General features: G+C 33.3%; 2 protein-coding genes across 2 annotated transcripts in view; one reads left to right on the top strand and one right to left on the bottom strand.

Moving 5' to 3' along the window:
- Nucleotides 1-69: 69 nt before the first annotated feature.
- LOC117927601 (CASP-like protein 5A2) lies at nucleotides 70-7,685 on the bottom strand. The gene is made up of 3 exons (XM_034847201.1): nucleotides 7,199-7,685; nucleotides 6,168-6,300; nucleotides 70-792 (listed from the first exon to the last, which is right to left on the bottom strand). The coding sequence occupies exons 1-3, from the start codon at nucleotides 7,408-7,410 to the stop codon at nucleotides 601-603; spliced, it is 537 nt and encodes a 178-aa protein (XP_034703092.1). The 5' UTR covers nucleotides 7,411-7,685; the 3' UTR covers nucleotides 70-600.
- A 2,084-nt stretch (nucleotides 7,686-9,769) lies between these two features.
- LOC117928110 (endoplasmic reticulum metallopeptidase 1) overlaps nucleotides 9,770-19,280 on the top strand; it is a 50,327-nt gene continuing 40,816 nt past the window's right edge. The window contains exons 1-8 of the mRNA XM_034847951.1: nucleotides 9,770-10,269; nucleotides 11,667-11,905; nucleotides 12,823-12,979; nucleotides 15,098-15,175; nucleotides 16,186-16,260; nucleotides 16,366-16,485; nucleotides 16,770-16,931; nucleotides 17,059-17,584. Coding sequence (XP_034703842.1) covers nucleotides 9,985-10,269; nucleotides 11,667-11,905; nucleotides 12,823-12,979; nucleotides 15,098-15,175; nucleotides 16,186-16,260; nucleotides 16,366-16,485; nucleotides 16,770-16,931; nucleotides 17,059-17,584 — 1,642 coding nt within the window. The 5' untranslated portion in view covers nucleotides 9,770-9,984. The remainder of the gene's footprint in view (nucleotides 10,270-11,666; nucleotides 11,906-12,822; nucleotides 12,980-15,097; nucleotides 15,176-16,185; nucleotides 16,261-16,365; nucleotides 16,486-16,769; nucleotides 16,932-17,058; nucleotides 17,585-19,280) is intronic.

Here is a 19,280-nt window from a genome sequence, read left to right as displayed (position 1 = left end):
ACTGTTGTCGCTTTTTGATGATCAAGTGGAGCATGTCTATGACAGTTTTCTGCAACCAAACGGAGATTCGCTCACAAACTGATTTTTCATAATTTCATTCTGTGTCGTGAATTATAATTCACAATAACGAAAGAAAATCTCTTCACCCCCAAGCAAACCCATTGCACTCTCAAGGCAAAAACAGAGCAACGTATGGTCTAATTTTCCTACAAATAACAGTTCTACTGAACTAGTACTCAACTAAGTATTTGAACAGGGCCACCCCAACCATGTGCCTGTCGCGTTTATACAACAATATAACTAGTGATCCTAAGATTTCTTCATAATAATAGTTAAGCCATCCAAACACTCAAAACTATGGACTCTTTCTCTTCTTTGCTTCCTTTTTTGCAGTTATAACATAATGTTACACAACTGCATTTATATGCCAAACCAGACTTGATTTTACACAGGAAGGGTCATAGTATCTCAGGTAAATGGGAGAAAACCAACAGGGAAATCATGCCAAGAACACAGTTTGAATAATACTTTAGTAAGCTACCCCAAGTAATGGGGATTTTGGACTTTGTTGAATTGAGTTGAATCCCATCTTGGTTCCTTTCACTTGGATGCCAGTGACCAGAAATTCAAGAGAAATGATGGTGAGACCGCAAACCAACTGAGGAAGGCCATTGCTGTAGCTGTTTCAAATCTGGTGCAGTGGTTCACAGCACAGTTATCAAGATCATTGCCAATAAGGACTGTTATACCAGCAGATGCACAGGCTGCAGCAAATGTAAGTGTCGAAGTAATCTGCACATTCCAAAATAGGAAAAATGAAAACGAGAGAGAAAGAGGTCCATCATTTTGTGTTGTGGAACAAACATAACAGACTATTCTAAAGGCACCCACCAGAGAAAAAGGCTGAGCCCTATTTAGAAGTGCTTCTTAAATGCTAAAAGAAACATTTGAAGGTCCAATGCAATTTTTAATGATGTTTGGATAAAACTCACAAATGTGGGTCTCACACTTTTGACATGATTTATCCACATTTTGGGAAAACAGGGGAGACCTCTACTTTTTTTAAAACCTGATGCAGTAAGCAGATTTTTACAGTAATTAAATTTTTAAAAATTTAAAAATTATTCTATTTTTAATAAAAACATTTCTGAAATATAGTTTCCAAACCTTAAATCAATCACATAGCAAAAGTAGTTCTTATACTGCTAAAAGTAGAAATTAACAGCTCTCCCAATTGAGCTCTTACACTTACACTGTTTAGAGGATGCAACTACTTTTCATGTCAAGGTCAGAGAAAAGAAAATTACTATCAACACAATTTGAGAATGAAGGTTAGACTTGTATTTATGACTATCATGAAATGACAGTGAGGGTTGTCAAGCAAACAGAAAATTGGCCTTATATGGCAACCAAAACATAGAAACTGAATCCTACTGAATTTGATGCTGCTCCCCCTTTCGTTCACCCTTTCATGGAATCAGTACACGCGTATAAAAAAACCTAAAAATAAAATAAAAATAAAAATGTGCCCATTTGATTCTAATCAAAATCTTTAGGCAGTTTGATGCAGTTGCTAAATGAATAATGTGCTTGGCTTCAGAAAGGGACAGATCACAAAAGCCTGTAGTTCTCACTCAAGCAGAGGATTGGTACTCCACTCCAACAAAGTTGATCTAACTCGGGTATGGCTATAAGATGGTTAATTGTGAACAAAGGAGAATGAAAGAGCTGACAAGCTGTCCCAGCAGTCTGAAGCCTGAATTTCTCATCATGCAAGGAAAAATTCTTCTCCTCAACTCTGGTGTTTACAACAGCAAAGATTTTTGGATTCAGGTTGTTTAGTTAGTTGTGCATTAAACTCTCTATTCATAGATTTATGCACAAAGCATATTTTCCAAGTGTCAAGAAGCATTAGCACTACCTCTATCATATAATTCCATGCCCTTCCTCATTAGTGCTCCACTCATCCTCTAATGGTAGGATGGAAGAAGACTCTCATCGTCTCACTAGGAATGGCAGATTGGGTAACCCTTTTCCTATTCTCACTCCATAAAATTGGCAAATATCCTAGCTGCTCTAACTAGCATTCTACTAATTCAAATCCATAATAAAAATATAGAAAATGAGACTGTATTAAGAAACCATTCATTTAGACAACTAATTTTGGAACTTCAGAGCTTCTTCTTCATGTTTCGTATTTTCCTTCTTTTTTTTCCCCTTGATAAGAAATCTTGAGCTCATTCCTTCCCTCAAAGTGGGGAAACCAACAAGAAAGAAAGCCCTTCCACAAGTGTAAATTGGATATCTTAGCTTGAAAATCTTCTGTTTGATCTTATTTGAAGGATAGCTCATTTAATGAAAATCTATTTTTCCTATAAAAATGGAAAGGTTGCTCAGTTAGCAATTGTGTGAAAATTAGGACCATACTTTGATGAATTAGTGAAGGAATTAGCCAGCACAAAACAAAAATAAATAAATAAAATAAAAATAAATGAGAAGGATTTGGATGAAGAAAATAATGGTTCAGGCAGCACAATGATATAAAAGTTGATTCTCCCCTTTTTCTTTTAAAGTTGATTGGGTAATGTGGCTGGAAGGTGAAAAGGTTTAAAGAGGAAAATAAGAGATAGGATTTGAAAGTATGGGGGTCAATTAGGGTTTGCTAGAGATTACTTTGAATGTTTAAGAACGAATGGAACTGGTTTGCTTAGAAGTTGAGCTTGATGATAGAGGATAGAAAGAAGGAAAAAGGAGATAACTTAGGATACATGCCTAAATTTGTGATAACTTAGGAGACATGTCTAACTAATCTTTGAAAGACTCCCTTATATCTAATCCATATATGTGGTCTTAGACTCTTAGGCATATGTTATAGTTGATGGTCAAGCTGGTCCACTATTCTTTATAGATTTTATTGAGTAGTTGAGCTTTAAGTGCTAGATTGAAGTTGTGTTGCTGCTTGCTTCTTTTTGTTTTCACACATGTACACTTCTAGTGTGCTATACTCTCCTTTTGTTTATCCTTATTTGCCTATAAAAAAACCATCTATACAATACACAAGCCCATGAAGGTGCCCTTTAGCAATGAGAGCATGAATATTCACCAACACTAAAGACCAATTACAAATGAGCAACTTCTATTAGGCTAATATTTTGCCTAGCAGCACAGAATTAGCCTAGTAGTACATGACAACAAATATAAAACCAAAATCAGTGATTTTATGTCTATTACCAATTTTCCTCCAAAATTGACACTAATGATATAAAGAGATGTCGTTAATCTAATTACGGGTGGGATTTAATGAACTTGCAAGTGTATTCTTTTGGAACAGTACCAAACTATGAAGAAACCCTAGCAGACCCTAACTATCATCCATGTAAAATACAGACTAGATTTGACCAGTTGCCCATCCTTGATCCTACCTCCTCTATCCCACACATAATGCACCTCTTCAGCATTATCCAATTTCAACCGATCAAGTGATCCAACATCAATCATTTACCCCTCACACAACCCAGCACACAAAGCTGCCTTGGTTGGAACAGATGAAATCCACACCCTCCTGGTCAGGAATGCAATCTCTTTATAATTCTCCAACCTCCAACATCTTAAGAACAGATTAACCAAGAACAAGGCATTATCACACTTCCATGCCAAACCTCCTGATCATTCACTTCTCTATTTTTCTTTATGGATACAGCTTTTGAAAGAATAACAGAACTTAAAAAAAACTATCTTATTCCCAGTTATGGAAGTTTGTAATGATAATCACAATCTGACCAACCCACAACATGCTCTTTCACCTGCAATTCTCCTATAAAGGACAGGATACTTCTCCATTAGATACAAATTGCTACACTATATTATTGTCTAATGCTTCCTCAGCCTCTCCATAAATCTTGGCCCATATCCTTCATTAGTGTCCAAGCCACCAGTAATGATCTTCCCCTATCAACTCTATGGCTTAAAACTTTTAAACCATTAACTCAAATAATAGATTGCTACAATGCCTCCTCATGATCTACACTTCAGAGCACCACAGTGTGTGCCTAAAACATGATGGGGATAAATCTCCAAGATCTACTCCAGAAAAAAATGACAAGAAATCAAGAAACCCCAAATTACTTTATCAAGAATATTTACGTAATTTTGCAGATTTTTTTTGGTTCTCTAGAAAGTGATTGATATTTGACTTTGATTTCAAATTTGGAATTATTTTATTGAAAATTTCTCCTTGAAAGAAGTTTCCACATTTCTAAATTTTTATTTTTAAAAAGTTTTTTTTTCCCCTAAAGTTTGCATGAGTTCTCAAAATCTAGAAGTATTATTTATTTATTTATTCATAAAAAAATGTATTAAATGAGGATAAAGAAATACAAAAGAAGAATGGAGAATCTTCCCTAAACTACAATGACCTGATAAAAAAATATGTTTGACACATCCAAAATACTAAGTACACTTATACATCAATATAGTAGCAAATAGGAATGTAAAAAAAACAATTCAATGAGCGGAATGCTCCTCTCCTTGCTACCCCAACCTTTTGATCTACACACTGAATACCAATCGGTTTGGAACACATTGAGAGGAATGCCCTTTAAAGTAGTGGACCAAGAGGCCCAAAAGGATGAGTAGAAATGAATGAGGTCCCAAAGAGTATCTAAAGTCCTCACCTTGTCCTAAAACATCCTAGCATCTTTTTCCTACCCAAACATATGAGACAAATGGTTTGCCAAAAATCTTTGCCTCTAATGAAGCTCCCTAAGTCCTTATATGAGATAATCATCATTTCACAAAGACTCGTAGGGGAACTCAATCCAAATTAGCTACTCTAAATAGTCAATACCATAGCTCCAAAGTCAACGGACACTATAAAAAAAGATGATCCACAGTTTCTCCACTTTCCATATACAAAAAGCAAATATCAAAACTAAGGGCTTTGTAGGGCATGTCATTGGTGTTTACCTTCTTGTGTGTCGCTAACTAAATGAAGACATTGACCTTGAATGAAACCTTGGGTTTTCATAGAAGTTAGCTACTCTAAAAGTATTCTTTATTACAAACTCTAATTACAAAAGGTTTCTATAAAGTCAAGCTTCTAATTCTAAAAAGAAAGTTTCAATTTTATTTTAATTTTTTAGAAGATTTCATAGTTTTAAAGAATGAATAAGAATCATAATAAGTTATTACATAGCTTAAGTTTTTATTCAATTTTTAAGGTTTTCCAAAGCCTACAAGTAAGCCTAATTGCTGTAAAATGAGATTAATGATAAACAATAATAAGTCTTATACATATATTGCAATTTAATTTTCAAAGGTGAAATTTTATTACTTTTTCTTCTAGGTGAGACTCCAATAATAAGGCCTTAGTGAAACCCTTAAGGTTTCTTATTTTTCTTCATTATTTTTTTCTTTTTCTATATTTTATTTTCTTTGTCCAGCTCCCATAATTTTAGTTCGTCATTTCTCTCCTTAAATTCTAAAAGATTGAAGCTTTAGCCCAACCATTTAATTTTAGACAACCACCCCAAGGTTTCCCTACATCATAGAAAGTATCTAATGTGAACCCCACACACAAAAAACTTCAAAACAAACACATTGTTGAAATTGCAGAGAATAGAAACAGCAGGTACGCCTATTCATATTTATTTTTAAGTTTTGACTCTCAATTGCCTAAACCTATTGATAAAGCTCCTAGTTTCACCATTATTAACCCTACCAACATCAAAGGATCCAAAGAAAGCAAAGATGATGCTAACTACATGATTCCTCAATTCCAACAAGATTGAGTTGGGCCAGATTTTTAACACCCCCAATCCAACAGGGGAAATTTATTTATTTAAAAAAAAAAAAAGAGTACCACTGAAATAATATTTCATAAAATGTAAAGGAGAACTGGATAATGCCAAAGACGAGAAGGAAATGATGCCAAACCCTACACAGGAATGCTACTCCAATCTCTAAGGTATGGGCTTTGATAACAACTTTGGGGAATAAAAATTTCCAAACAGAATAGTTTCTTCATCTCTTAACTTGAGATTGTTCACCTTCTAACCTGGCCTACATGATGTGACAACATAACAGAAGCCCGCCAAGACCCAAGACATGTCTACATTATTAATGTAACTGCTCAATTTTGTTAAAATACCATGCAAATATTCCCTTACCCCATCACCCACTGTAAATAAGCTGACAATTCTGGAATTTCGCAAGCAGCGCCTCACTAAAAGTGCATATATATCAACAATGGCAAGAGAAAGGCTCCACGAGCTTTGCAAGCTGACAGCAGCAACAAGGTAGCTGGCACAGAAAATACAGGAAATCCTATTATGCCATGAAACAGAAAATAAAAAATGCAATCCTTGTGTTAATTCTGTATTTTAAAACTGGGAGCACATTCCATATCTTGCCAAGAAATACAGACAGAACATACAAGAACCATTTTTCTTTTTCACTAAAGATCTGTTCCCATGAAGAAAAAGGTAATTCCTTTATAGCATTGTATCAATTTGTGTTTTAAAAACAACTTGTTTCCTTGGTGTTGTCAAAGAATCAGCCTTTAGGCACTACTTATAAACACCAAGGTCCTATCTACACATCAGAGTCCATCTGTGCAGTTAACACCCTTTAAACTCCAGCCCTTAAACTTACCACCTAGCAAAAATTCGTTCATGCTCATTTACAATTTAGTGATGAAATAATATGTATTGACCATGTTATTTTAAGTAGTTACTTCCCTCAAATCCAAACCGTGACATGCAAAATGTTGATCTTGTCCAAACATAAGGAAGTTTCGTTGGCATAAATGTTATAGAAGATACGTATGAAATGAACAGCTCCTAAATTTCACTAAAAGACAAACATCCAATATCTAAGACTTGACCATTATAAACTCCAAAGGGACCATAATATCAGGATCCGCCAACATTCCCAGCGCCAAAAAGAAACCTCCCTCTCTGTAATAAGAACAAATCGTGCTAAACATTCAGGCCAAAACTCAACATTTCATGGGAATTCCAAATCTCTTCGCTGTGTTTAAAATAAAAGTTTACGTACAAATCCATCGCCGCGTAAAAATTACAGTGAAAAAGTTGAAAACTGATCTGAAGCTTTGCAACAACTCCAGTTCTGCATCTATACTTCCAAGTTCTACGCATCTAAAAAATTTTAAAGCTACAGAGAAAGAAGGATGCCATACCAGAAGGCGGTGACAGAGGGGAAATCACTGGTGGTGGCCATGACACACAGCGACACTGCCGCAAACGCGAACTGGAAGAACCGCAACACCAGGCCTCCAAGAGTGCCCGGCATGCCTTGGATGTCCTTCATCCGCGCCCTCGGCGCACCGTTGGCGGCATCGGTGAGCGGAGGTGCCTCAATTGGGTGCACCGCAGGGTGGCTTACATTCATCGTTTCAGAGAAAAAAAAAATGCTATACCGCCACTGTGCCCATGGATTCTTGCGATCCGCTCAACTGAATCAATTTCTTACGATAAAGATCGGTGATTGTATCGATTTCTATAATTCGAAACCGTATTGAATCAGTGATCGGCCGCGCCGAAGAATTCCCGGCTCCGCTCTGCAACTCGGATAACCCTAACAGGTCAATCCAAGTCCCTGGCAGCAACCCTCGGTAACAGATGTAGCACACTGATACGACGTCGTTTGCAGATTCGCGTTGCAGTCGTTAGGTAGGCGTTTAGCAGCTAGCTGCTTTTTTAGTTAAAGTACGGAGTGTTTTGGAAAAAGGCCAATAGGAATTTGTGAATTTACAAATATATCCCCACATTATCACAAAATTACTCAAGAAAGGCGGTAATGCATAACTTTGGGCATGGGATAAATAAATTAACAAGTCAAATTCTTAATTTGCAAATTACCTTACTATGTTTGTTTATGAAAGTACTAAGAAAATAAAAAAAATATTAAGAAAAATGGTTTTCTTATATTTAAATTCACCATAAATTTTTTTAAATATAATTAAAATTAGTTATAAATTTATATATTTTAAAATTATTTAATCTTTATATAATAGGTTTTTTTTTAATAAATAATAGATGAAACTAAGTGAAAGGAGTTTAAAGAAATATATAAAAATAAGTTATTGATTTTGAATCTATTTTTTATTTTTTATTTTTTTTTCTTCCATTTTTCCTCTTTATTTTTTTCTCTCACATTTTTCGGGAACCAAACATAACCAATATTTTGAATTTATAACGTTTATTTGTTTGTTATTTGTGTAGATGATTTTGATAAGAGGCTGATTGGGCATGATGAGTAAAGTTTTGTTTTATTAGGAAGATTACAAAATTAATAATGTGTAAGATGGCTATAAATTAAAGTTTTCTTGTTTGTTTATTTGACTTCCTCCCATTGTAATTTAGGTTATAAGTTTGTTTTTTTTTATCCTAACTTATATAATTTTTATCTTAATAAAAATGGTCAAATTTTCCATTTTATTTTAATAAAGAATATCCCCCTTCCTTTTTATTCTCTTATTAACCTTCCACCCAAATTCAAGTAGGGATGGTAAAATAGGTTTAGGGAATGATAAGATTTACCATAGGTTTAGGAAATGATAAGATAGGTTTAGGATGTCAAGTTGACTTGATCTTATTTCATTTATTTATATTTATGGGGAAAATGGATTTCGATTCACTAATTAGAAAAATATGGGAAAAAGTAAGCTCAATTTTTTAAAATTGGTATTATCTTCATCAATTTAAAAATTATTTGAATATATGCATTTTTTAACGAGTCATCTGATTATTCCCTAAAATGCTCATTTTGCTTTCCATGTCATTAATATCAATTGACAACTAGACTGATCCACGTAAACTTTTCCTTCTTTTTAGATTTTTATTATTATTGTTTTATTATTTTATTATTCAAAATTTTATAATAATAATAATAATAAATGTAAAAATAATGAAACATTTTTGTGAAAAAGTCTAGTTGTTAACCGGTGTCGATGAGAGAGTAAGTAAAAATGACATTTTAGAAAACAATAAAATAACTCATTAAAATGTGCATGTATTTCAAAATATTTATAAATAGATGAAAATAATAGTGATTTAAAAAAATTATTTTTTTTTCTCCATATATTTTCATGTTCTCATTATTACAAAATAAATAAATAAATAAATTGATCACAACATCTTTGATGTAGAAAATTCTTACATTCCACCATGCTTTGTTTACTCATGAAAATATTTTACAAATATTTAAAAAGTCAAAAGTAATAATTAATTAATTAATTAATTAAAATAATTTTTTATTTTACTATTATCCACAAATGAAGCGGGGGCTAAATGAGATAAAGTCATATTAAAACATTTGATTATTTTACATATATTTGAACAAAAAAAAATGATAAACTAAATTATTAAAAAAAAATCTAAAATGGCTAAAATATAAAACATATTAATCACTAAATATTTAGATATTACTTGACACAAATTTCTACTCATATTATTTTAACACTTGTAATTATTTGAAAATTTTTTCTCTTCAAAAAATATAAATTTATTATTTGAATATTTTTTCCTTCTCGAAGCATATAAAAATTGATCATCAAATTTAATATATCGAAACTCTTATTCCATATATATTTAAAATAATATAGTAGTTGAAGCTATTTAATTTTTCTATCTAACTTTTTTTATATTTTAAATATGATAGTGGAAGCTATTTAATTTTTATATTTGTTTATTTTTCTCTATGTACATATTTAATCGATGGATATGAATGAATAGCAGGCAGCAATTCAAGTGTGATCTGATGATGTATCTTCAAATTGTAGCGTGAGCGAAAAACTTTATACGATTCAAAATATGATACAATTCCTCAATCAGATTTGGAAATTATAAGGAGAAAAAAAAAAAAATTAGAATCCTTTCGTAGATTCAGCTTTCACGTTAAGTAGGCGCGTTTTCTTCTTCCTCCAGCCCCAGTCTCCGCACCCACTTTTCGCACTCTGCCATCATGCCTCCTCGAAATTCGCCACCAGGCAATGCCGAAGTGGTGAATTCGTCCGGTGTGAAGTACCCCAAGAGATCAGCGCTCGTATGGCTGGCCTTGTTCGTCGTTATCATATATTTCTCTTGGGCTGTTCATTACTATCAATTCGATAACATGCCTGCGCCTCTGGGCGCTGACCATGCCGGCAAAAGGGGTTTCTCCGAGGTTGAGGCCATCAGGCATGTCCGCGCCTTGACTCAAGTGGGTCCCCACTCTATCGGTTCTGATGCTCTCGATGACGCACTCCAGGTTGGGTTTATTCAATTCGACTAGTCAATTTCACTGTTTTTCATTGTTGTTGACTGGCTATGCAATCTGTGACCAACCAACTAAATGCCTATGGATGATTTGAAATTTTGATAGTCATGACGTTAAGAAGCTGTGCTGCAATTCTAGCTTCTGGTAATACGATTCTTTCGAAAGATTAAGTGAATTTTTTTTTTCTGAAACCTCTTCCTCGAAGCTCTTCTTTATAACTGTTTCATCCCCAATTTGGCTAAAGAGGGACTTCAAAGCCCAACACTAACGCATTATTCAGAAAGAGAACCTAAGTGTAAACAGAGATTGCTGAATGGTCAGAATCCCTGTGTCTTCATGTAAAGAGTGTATTCTCACAAAGAAATAACGGTGGACATGGGAAATATCTTGCCTAAAGGGGGTTTATTGTTTTGAGGAAGGCACTCTTGTAACCTATGTGAAATTTTGGGAGAGTGCATGAATTCAACCAACTTGGACTCTTCTATCTGATGGATCCGGAATGTGTTAGGAAGCTTTGCATATTCTGCATGCCGTTAATTTGTTAGAAGAATGGAATAGTTGTAGGGAATTTTCATTGTGCTCTCAAATTGATCAACATGGCAATGTTGGGAATGATAAAAATTGTAAGGTGATTTATTGATTTATTTATTATTTAAGTTCCGTAGAAAAAATGTACACTATGAGTTGATATTAGGCGTTTTCCTACATCTTTTTTGATGTCTACTCAGAACTTCTTTTCTTCAAGTTTTTGTATGTTTTTTAAGTTATCAGTTCTCACACATGGTCATAATTGTTCCCGTGTCTGTGGGACACACAGCTTATGGCTGCACTGTTGGTGCATATGGGTTGCTCAGCCCAAAGGAACAATTATCATGGCTGTGGCACACGCAGCCCTTAGCCGTGCTTCTGGTGCACACGGCCATGCCATTCTCAACGCCTCATTGCCATCACTTTGTATAGAACATGACCATTCCCTTACAGATATCACCTATATCACATAAATAGCGAATGCTGAATGCTACTTTTCATAACATTATGTTCAAGACCCTTGTTCAAATCAGGTCATCATGAAGAAGATGCCATTTGGTGTTAATTAAATAAATGGGTTTCCAAGTTGAAATGGTATATGGTGTTCTTATAATTGGATATGGATATAGCTTGAAATCTGGGCACCCTGTTTATGAAAACCAGAAGAAAAGCTAATTCAACTGCCACTATGGTTTGTATACTTATTTTACTGATTCCTCAAATTTTGAGCCTGGATCAATTCCATTATTTTCCTTCTTGTTAGGATTAATATTATTCTTATCCAATTAATGGTCTTTTGATGATTCCTTCCTTGAAGATCATCTTGTAGAAATCTTCCTTTGACATGCTTTCCACCACAGTATGTTTTGGCAGAGGCAGAAAAAATTAAGAAAATGGCTCACTGGGAGGTTGATGTTCAAGTGGATTTTTTTCATGCAAAATCTGGTGCAAACCGTATGGTCAGTGGCCTGTTTGCCGGGAAAACACTCATTTATTCGGATCTTTATCATATCATCTTACGAATATTGCCAAAATATGCATCTGAAGCAGAAGACAATGCTATCTTGGTGTCTTCACACATTGACACTGTTTTCTCAACGTATGGTTCCTTCATCGTTATATAACCCTTTATTCTTACATTGCTGTAATTATTTTTCAGACACTATGGATTAGTTTATCAATATAAGTGGAATGCTTGTCTCGGTTTTTTCTAAAAGTGGTGACCATCAATTTAAATATGATGTTTTGATAATCAAAGTAATGGCATCAATATAAGTATTAGTTTGTCCTGTTTCCTTCGGTAGTAAGCATACTTGTCTATGGGACTTAAAACTGTCATAAGTATCTAATCTCTGGCAAAGATCAGATGTTTTTTCTAGTAAATTCTATTGCCCCAAGCCTATGATAGTGCCCTCTGAACAATTCACGAGTTTTAATCTCTTTAAGTCCCCCATCTGATGGCTAGAATTTCTGCATTGTAAGAATCTGCTTAACCAGCATGTCTAGAAAAAAAGAAAAAGAAAAAGATGATAGCTCATTAATTGTTTTGACCTATCAAAAAAACTATCGCATGGTTGTTTCTGCATATCCAGCCAATGCCTGTTTGCCTGGATTGTTAAGTCTACTTGCATAACCAATTTGGGTGCACTAGAGGGCTGTCGCCTCATCTGGAAAAACGAGCGAATTGACACCCCATCCATTTGGAAGTTTGAATTCACAATGCCTTAGAATTCATTGCTACAAAGATTGGAAGAAGTTGTGGCTTTCAGCCAGCACCCCTGACAAGGAAGAGAACTTGTCTCATCCCATGAAAGCTCTTTTTTTTTTTTTTTTGGTTTTACCCCCCCTCTCCATGTGATCCTTAGGATGGCCAATCTGAGATGCATTCATAACTTGGAAATTTTGAAAACACATCGTAGCATATCTTTTGCCCTTCTTTCTGACATGACCGTTCAACTCATAAATAATTTTTTTAACGGGTTATGTAACTTGAAAAGGATGCTTCTTATGTTCCAGGGAAGGAGCTGGTGACTGTAGTTCATGTGTAGCTGTTATGTTGGAACTTGCTCGAGGGGTTTCTCAATGGGCTCATGGATTCAAGAATGCTGTTATATTTTTATTTAATACCGGGGAAGAGGAGGGTCTGAATGGTGCTCATAGCTTTATAACTCAGGTTTGCAGCATTTTTCATGTATCTGCCTAAAAATTCATTATTAGTATCTTCAGCAGCTGAAAAGATTGTCTTTCACCAGTAGATAATAGATTTGATGAGAATTTAGTGCTGTTACATGCTATATTATGTGCTACATTATTTTTTCTGATATTTTTCATGTTTTGTCTATAATGAATACAAAAAATTGATTTTCCATCTACCATTTTTAGATACACATTATTTGTTGCATCTGTGCAATGCACTTATTCACAGTGATCATTTTTATTTGAAGTAAATTGCAGATTAGTCTTCTAATCACAGTATTTAATATGAAAGCTCCAGAACTAATCAAAAAATGAATTTATTTATAAATATTTGTGACCAATATAAAAGAATTTCCTTCCCCAACCTCTGGATCATCTATGTTATGTACTGTAAACCTTTGTCTGTTAGGCTTAAATCCATAGATAGAAAACTAGAGTTAATTGTCTTACAAAATCTTATAATTATTTTTGTACAAAATTATGCGCATTTTATTCCAACAATGACTGCATACTATGACATGGTAATATAAACAACTAAATTAGCAAACAGAAATTTGCTTAGGGTAGCACATTAGTCGAATCAATCACATTTTTTCTAAATGTCTAAGGGAAAAGTTTGAGGTTTTTCAATTTGACTGCTAAATCACCTGGTGTTCTTGGGAGGGCAGGAATGAAAACATAGCCTATCACTGTTTGCATAAACATGGACGTCCATCTTAAAGAGCACATGTTTCTGATAAAAATAATGTTAAAGAGCACATGTTAAGCCAAATCTCATCTAATTAAGAGCTTTGCATTATTATTATTATTATTTTAAATACTATTAGAAAATTTTGTTCAATTTTTGAAGGATAAAGGTGAATATGTATAGAGTAAGTTAGGGATGGGTTATATTGCAAACTGTCAATAATTATCTTTCTTTGTGAACTGCCCCTGCTTAATGAGATTATATAGCCTTATGTCTATATGTTCTAAATCCAAAAGTAATGTTTAGCCTAAAACATTTGGTAGCCTTTTTGTTATTTGCTACAACTTGGTGCCCAACACTTGAGAGAAAGGGCTTCGTACTAAACAGCAACAAAAACACAATTTACTAAAGTGATCTGAAATGGATATGAGGTTTGCATCTCTCATGTGCTTTGCATGCATAATCTGCTAGTGCCACAAAAAAAAAAAAAAAGAAGACAAAAAGTAGGTCACAGTACCACTAATAAGAACACTAAGAACATAAAGAAGAATGTAAATCTGGTTAAATATGGAGTGGAATGCTTGTTTCTCTCTATTGTAAACATAAAAATACTAACTTAAAACATATGGCTGCCATTTTATTATTTATTAAAATATGATTGGACACGGAGTCAACTGTAGAAAACTTGATTATACTTTTATGGGGTAAATGGATAATCTGATACGTTAAATTTTGTTCTATCTTTAGTAATTGTGCTAATACTTAGTCTTCTTGTATGCGAGTAGGCTTAATCTTCTTGTATGATCCTTGGTGAGTAGGCCGGAAGTATATCTCAAATCTAACCTACATTCGGTGCTCATGAATACTTCATAACTGCCAAGAAGGATAAAAACGCCAAGTGTTTTTAAAACAGCGGGACTTGTCATTGTCATGGTAAATAGGTAGATGGGAACTGTTTCTGTATCATATGCTGGCCAATCAATCTGAGTTAATCAACTCATATATGAAGTTTTGATTGTGTCTGGAGACACTCCATATCTCCTTTGGATACCCTCATGGATCATTCAACTAAAATTGAAGAAATAAATACTAAAATCATTTTCACGTTTATCATTTAAAATTACTTATGCTGACACATTTATGTACTGTTATGATATGAGCTTCTGCCTATTAATTTTTTGAAGTTCTTTTTTCTTTTTAGCTTTTTATTGTAATAGAATGCTTGAAATTTGACATGTTTCCAAATTAGCCTGCTAACCTTCACATATCGATGAATAGTGAGTTATGTGCCGGCTTCTCTCTGAATTATAAATAAATTGCAGTTTGCTTAGTATATGAAGCATGTTATTCAAGAGAAATTCTAGATTCTATACATTGGAGGGAGTAACCTTGAATTTGTTAATGCAGCACCCCTGGAGTAGCACTATCCGTATGGCTATTGATTTGGAGGCCATGGGCATAGGGGGAAAGTCTAGCATATTTCAGGTAGTTTTATGAATCACCAATCCTGAACCTTTTAGTTGATTCACCTCCTGTTGGACTTAGATGGTGGTAGTTATCTGATATTGGGCTATCAATTGTGTGCTGTGTATATGGTTTTTTAACTAGATATTGATTAAAAAAAATGTTAATGTTCTTTGGTTTTTTAAATGCTAGAAAATATTATTGCTTGCAATGCTATTTGGTATTATGAAATATTAGAACATATTGTATATGCCCAAATTTTGCATCCAAATCTAGTGGAGAAAAAGTACTGTATAAAAGTAAGATGATTAATTTTCAATAGATATGTGGACACAATCCTATGTGATGTATCATTTAATCATCTTGATCTTGATTCGAGAAGTGAAGAACTTGTGCCCTTGAATTGGAAGTTTAGTCTACTATCAGAGGTGGCTTGATCTCGAGTGACCTTGTCAAGGGTGTGTTGTGCTTGGTATTCTTCCACAAGTTTGTGAGGGCTTCCCTTGTTTTTGTCTTCGGAAGCCTGTAGTGAAGGAGGATACCCCTACTTATAGGAGGAGCCAGGGCATTTACTTAGGTACCTAAGAAATTTAATTCACTGAATAATGGAATTTGCCAATGAGAGAATATATCTGTTTTTTTTTTTATTCTCTTTTGAGTATAATTTGATTTGATCTTCATTTTGTAAGACTTAATTTTGTGGTCTTATAAGGTTTCACCATGTGTCTTTCGTTTAACTCATAAATTTTTTGATAAGCTGAATGTCACATCTATAATGTGTGAGACTCCATCTTTTGTCAAACTCGGATTTGCTGAGTTGAGGAGTCAAAGTGTTGAATCGTTAAATTTAATGATTCACTTGATGGTGATTTGAGCCCACCAAATTTTTGGTTTCTACACCCTATAAACATGATGTGAACAAAACTTCACCCATCAACCTCTCCAAGTTCCTCCCTCAACTTTCTTATTGATCCTGTTAATCTGGGAATCATAATATTTGTTTTTCTTATTTTTTGTCCATCATTTTATAGGCTGGTCCCCATCCATTGGCTATTGAAAACTTTGCCAAGGCAGCAAAGTACCCAAATGGTCAAATTGTTTCACAGGTTTGTATTTTCTTATTTTTAAATCTTCTTCTTCTTTCATTTTTAACAGTTTATTTGTTTCAATTCATGACCAGAACTTAAATCCAAGTAACTTTACTGCTGCAGGATATCTTTTCTTCTGGTGTCATAAAATCTGCAACAGATTTCCAAGTGTACCAAGAAGTTGCTGGTCTTTCTGGTCTTGACTTTGCCTACACAGATAATAGTGCAGTATATCACACTAAGGTTTTTCTTTGCATTAATAACATTTTGAATATCTCCTTTATGCTTTTGATTGAGCACATGAAAAGTCATTTTCTATTTGGGTTCAATTTACCTTCTTTGGGTTTGAACTTGGAATGCCCTTGAACAATGCTTTTTTTCCTGAACTGGAAAACTTTATGGCTATATGATTGCCTAGAGGGTGATTGATTAGTTAATGGCTTCCTTGTGAACAAAATTTTTCCAATTGCAACTTTAGTTCTATATTGACTTTGTATTCACTAATCAAAATTTTAATTCCTTTGCAGAATGACAAACTAGAGCTTTTAAAGCCGGGTTCTCTTCAGCATCTTGGAGACAATATGCTTGCTTTTCTGCTTCAGACTGCACCATCCAATCTTCCAAAAGGCAAGGCAATGGAAGCTGAGGAGAAAACTGGCCATGAGACTGCTATATTTTTTGACATTTTGGTAAGCTAACATTGTTCTTGGCTCTCTCTCTTTCTCTCTATTTCCCCTCCTTCCCCCAAGCGCATTCTACTATCTCTAAAGTAAGTTTGTACTGCAATTTTATTCTAACACTAACGTGAATTTCCAGGGAACATACATGGTTGTATATCGTCAACGTTTTGCAAATTTGCTTCATAATTCTGTGATAATGCAATCCATTTTGATATGGGTTACATCCTTGCTTATGGGTGGTTATCCTGCTGCAGTTTCATTGGCCTTATCACTCTTAAGTGTTATCCTCATGTGGATATTTTCATTAAGTTTCTCAATTCCTGTTGGCTTCCTATTACCATTGATTTCTTCATCACCAGTGCCCTTTGTTGCAAACCCTTGGTTGGTAGTTGGGTTATTTGCTGCCCCTGCTTTCCTTGGGGCATTGACTGGTCAACATTTAGGTTATCTCATTCTTCATTCATATCTATCACATGCATCTTCCAAGAGAATGCAGAACCTGTCTCCCATTATTCAAGCTGATGTGATTAAGTTCGAGGCGGAAAGATGGCTCTTTAAAGCTGGATTTGTCCAGTGGTTTGTTCTTCTGATGGTGGGAAACTATTATAAGATTGGATCTTCCTATGTGGCTCTTGTTTGGCTGGTCTCACCTGCATTTGCATGTAAGTTTGCTATCATAACTTTCTTAGCTTGGGTAACTAGAAATTATGATTCCAAGAAAAGAATTGAAATATGAAGAATAGTCGTGTGGATTCATATCAAACATGAGGGATCTCTGTGGTGTTGAAAACTACTAAAATGGCTATTTTTTTTTTTTGTTTAATGACTCTTAGGTCATGTTTGGTATGTGGGAATGAGGAGCGGGAATGGACATCTCATTCCTTTTCTCATCTATTCCATATTTGGATAACTCAAATGATGATGGGAATGAAATCAATAATGATTTCAAAGGAAATGAAATCCCACTTATAAGTGGGATTTCAATTCATTCCCATAAAAAGCCATTTTGATTCCTTAATGCAAGTTATTTTTAAAAACACTTTTAAATTTTTTTTAAAAAACCAATAACTTTTTTAGATAAGTTGTTTTTAAAAATAATTGTGTATTTTGATTTTGTAAAAAGCAAATTGTAATTCAATTTATATAATATAAACAAAATTTAATTAAAGTCTTATTAAAAATAAAAATAATTTTTAATTACAAATTAATAGTTTTTAATAAAATATGAATAGTAATATTATAATAAAATCATAAATTATATATTTTTATAAATATTATAAAATATGGATATTAACATCTTACAAAAGCATAATTGATTTATTTTGTTAAAATAAATGATAATAATTCAAAATTAATAACTTATATTATTTTATGTTGAATGAATTTAAAAACAAATAAAGTTTAATTTTTTTAAGTTATTATTGACCCAAAATTTTCACTTATATGCATATATTTAGCACTTAATTACAGATATGGTATTATGAAATTTTTTATTTAACCTATCATTAATTAATCTGTTTTTTGAATTTCAAGTTATTCTTAAAAATTAGAAGATTCATTAAAGAATTTTGAATCATGAATTATGTTTATTTTTTTTTATAGTCATTATAAATATTTTGTGAGTTCCAAATTATTTTTAAAAATTATTAAACTTATTAATAAATTTAATACAAAGTCTCACTTGATTAGAAATTCATTTCTCTAGTGAAAAAAATGGGAAAAAATAGTTTGCTATTTTACTTTGTTTTTAAAAATTGTTTGTAAAGAACAATAACCAAATAGTGGTATAAATTTCTAAAAAACAATTTTTTTTTTATAGATTATATGCCCAAATAGGTTTTCATTATTTAGGCTAAAAAAAAAACTCTCAGAGATGTTTTTTTAAATGCAAATAAAAAATTATTTTAAATTATGTATAGTGTGAGAGTTTTTCTTTTAAATGAAGATAAAAATTATTTTAAACTATATGTATGGATATTATTGTTAATTTATTTATTTTTTTCATTCTCATTCTCATTATTACTTGACATTAAAATGGAAACAAATAATCATTCCAACCTTACATTTCTATGTGCATTCAAATATATGAATTGGAATCACCAAGTTCTTTCCTATTCAAGGAGAAATAGGAATGGAAGCAAAATATTCATTCTCATTTCTCATTCCCATGTACCAAACATGGCCTTAGGGTATTTTGGTACATGGAATAGGTGAAAGAATGGAATAACTATTCCATAGAGTTAGTTAGTCCATTGTTTGGTACCTCTTCTACTTCAGCAAATAAGTATTCCCTTTTCAAAACCTAAGGAATAGCTATTCCATCTGGCTATTGGAAGAGGCATCTTTAAACCCATTCAT

The sequence above is a fragment of the Vitis riparia genome, chromosome 13 (assembly GCF_004353265.1).
Source record: "Vitis riparia cultivar Riparia Gloire de Montpellier isolate 1030 chromosome 13, EGFV_Vit.rip_1.0, whole genome shotgun sequence".
NCBI lineage: Eukaryota > Viridiplantae > Streptophyta > Magnoliopsida > Vitales > Vitaceae > Vitis > Vitis riparia.
This window is presented reverse-complemented; position numbering and strand designations above follow the sequence as displayed.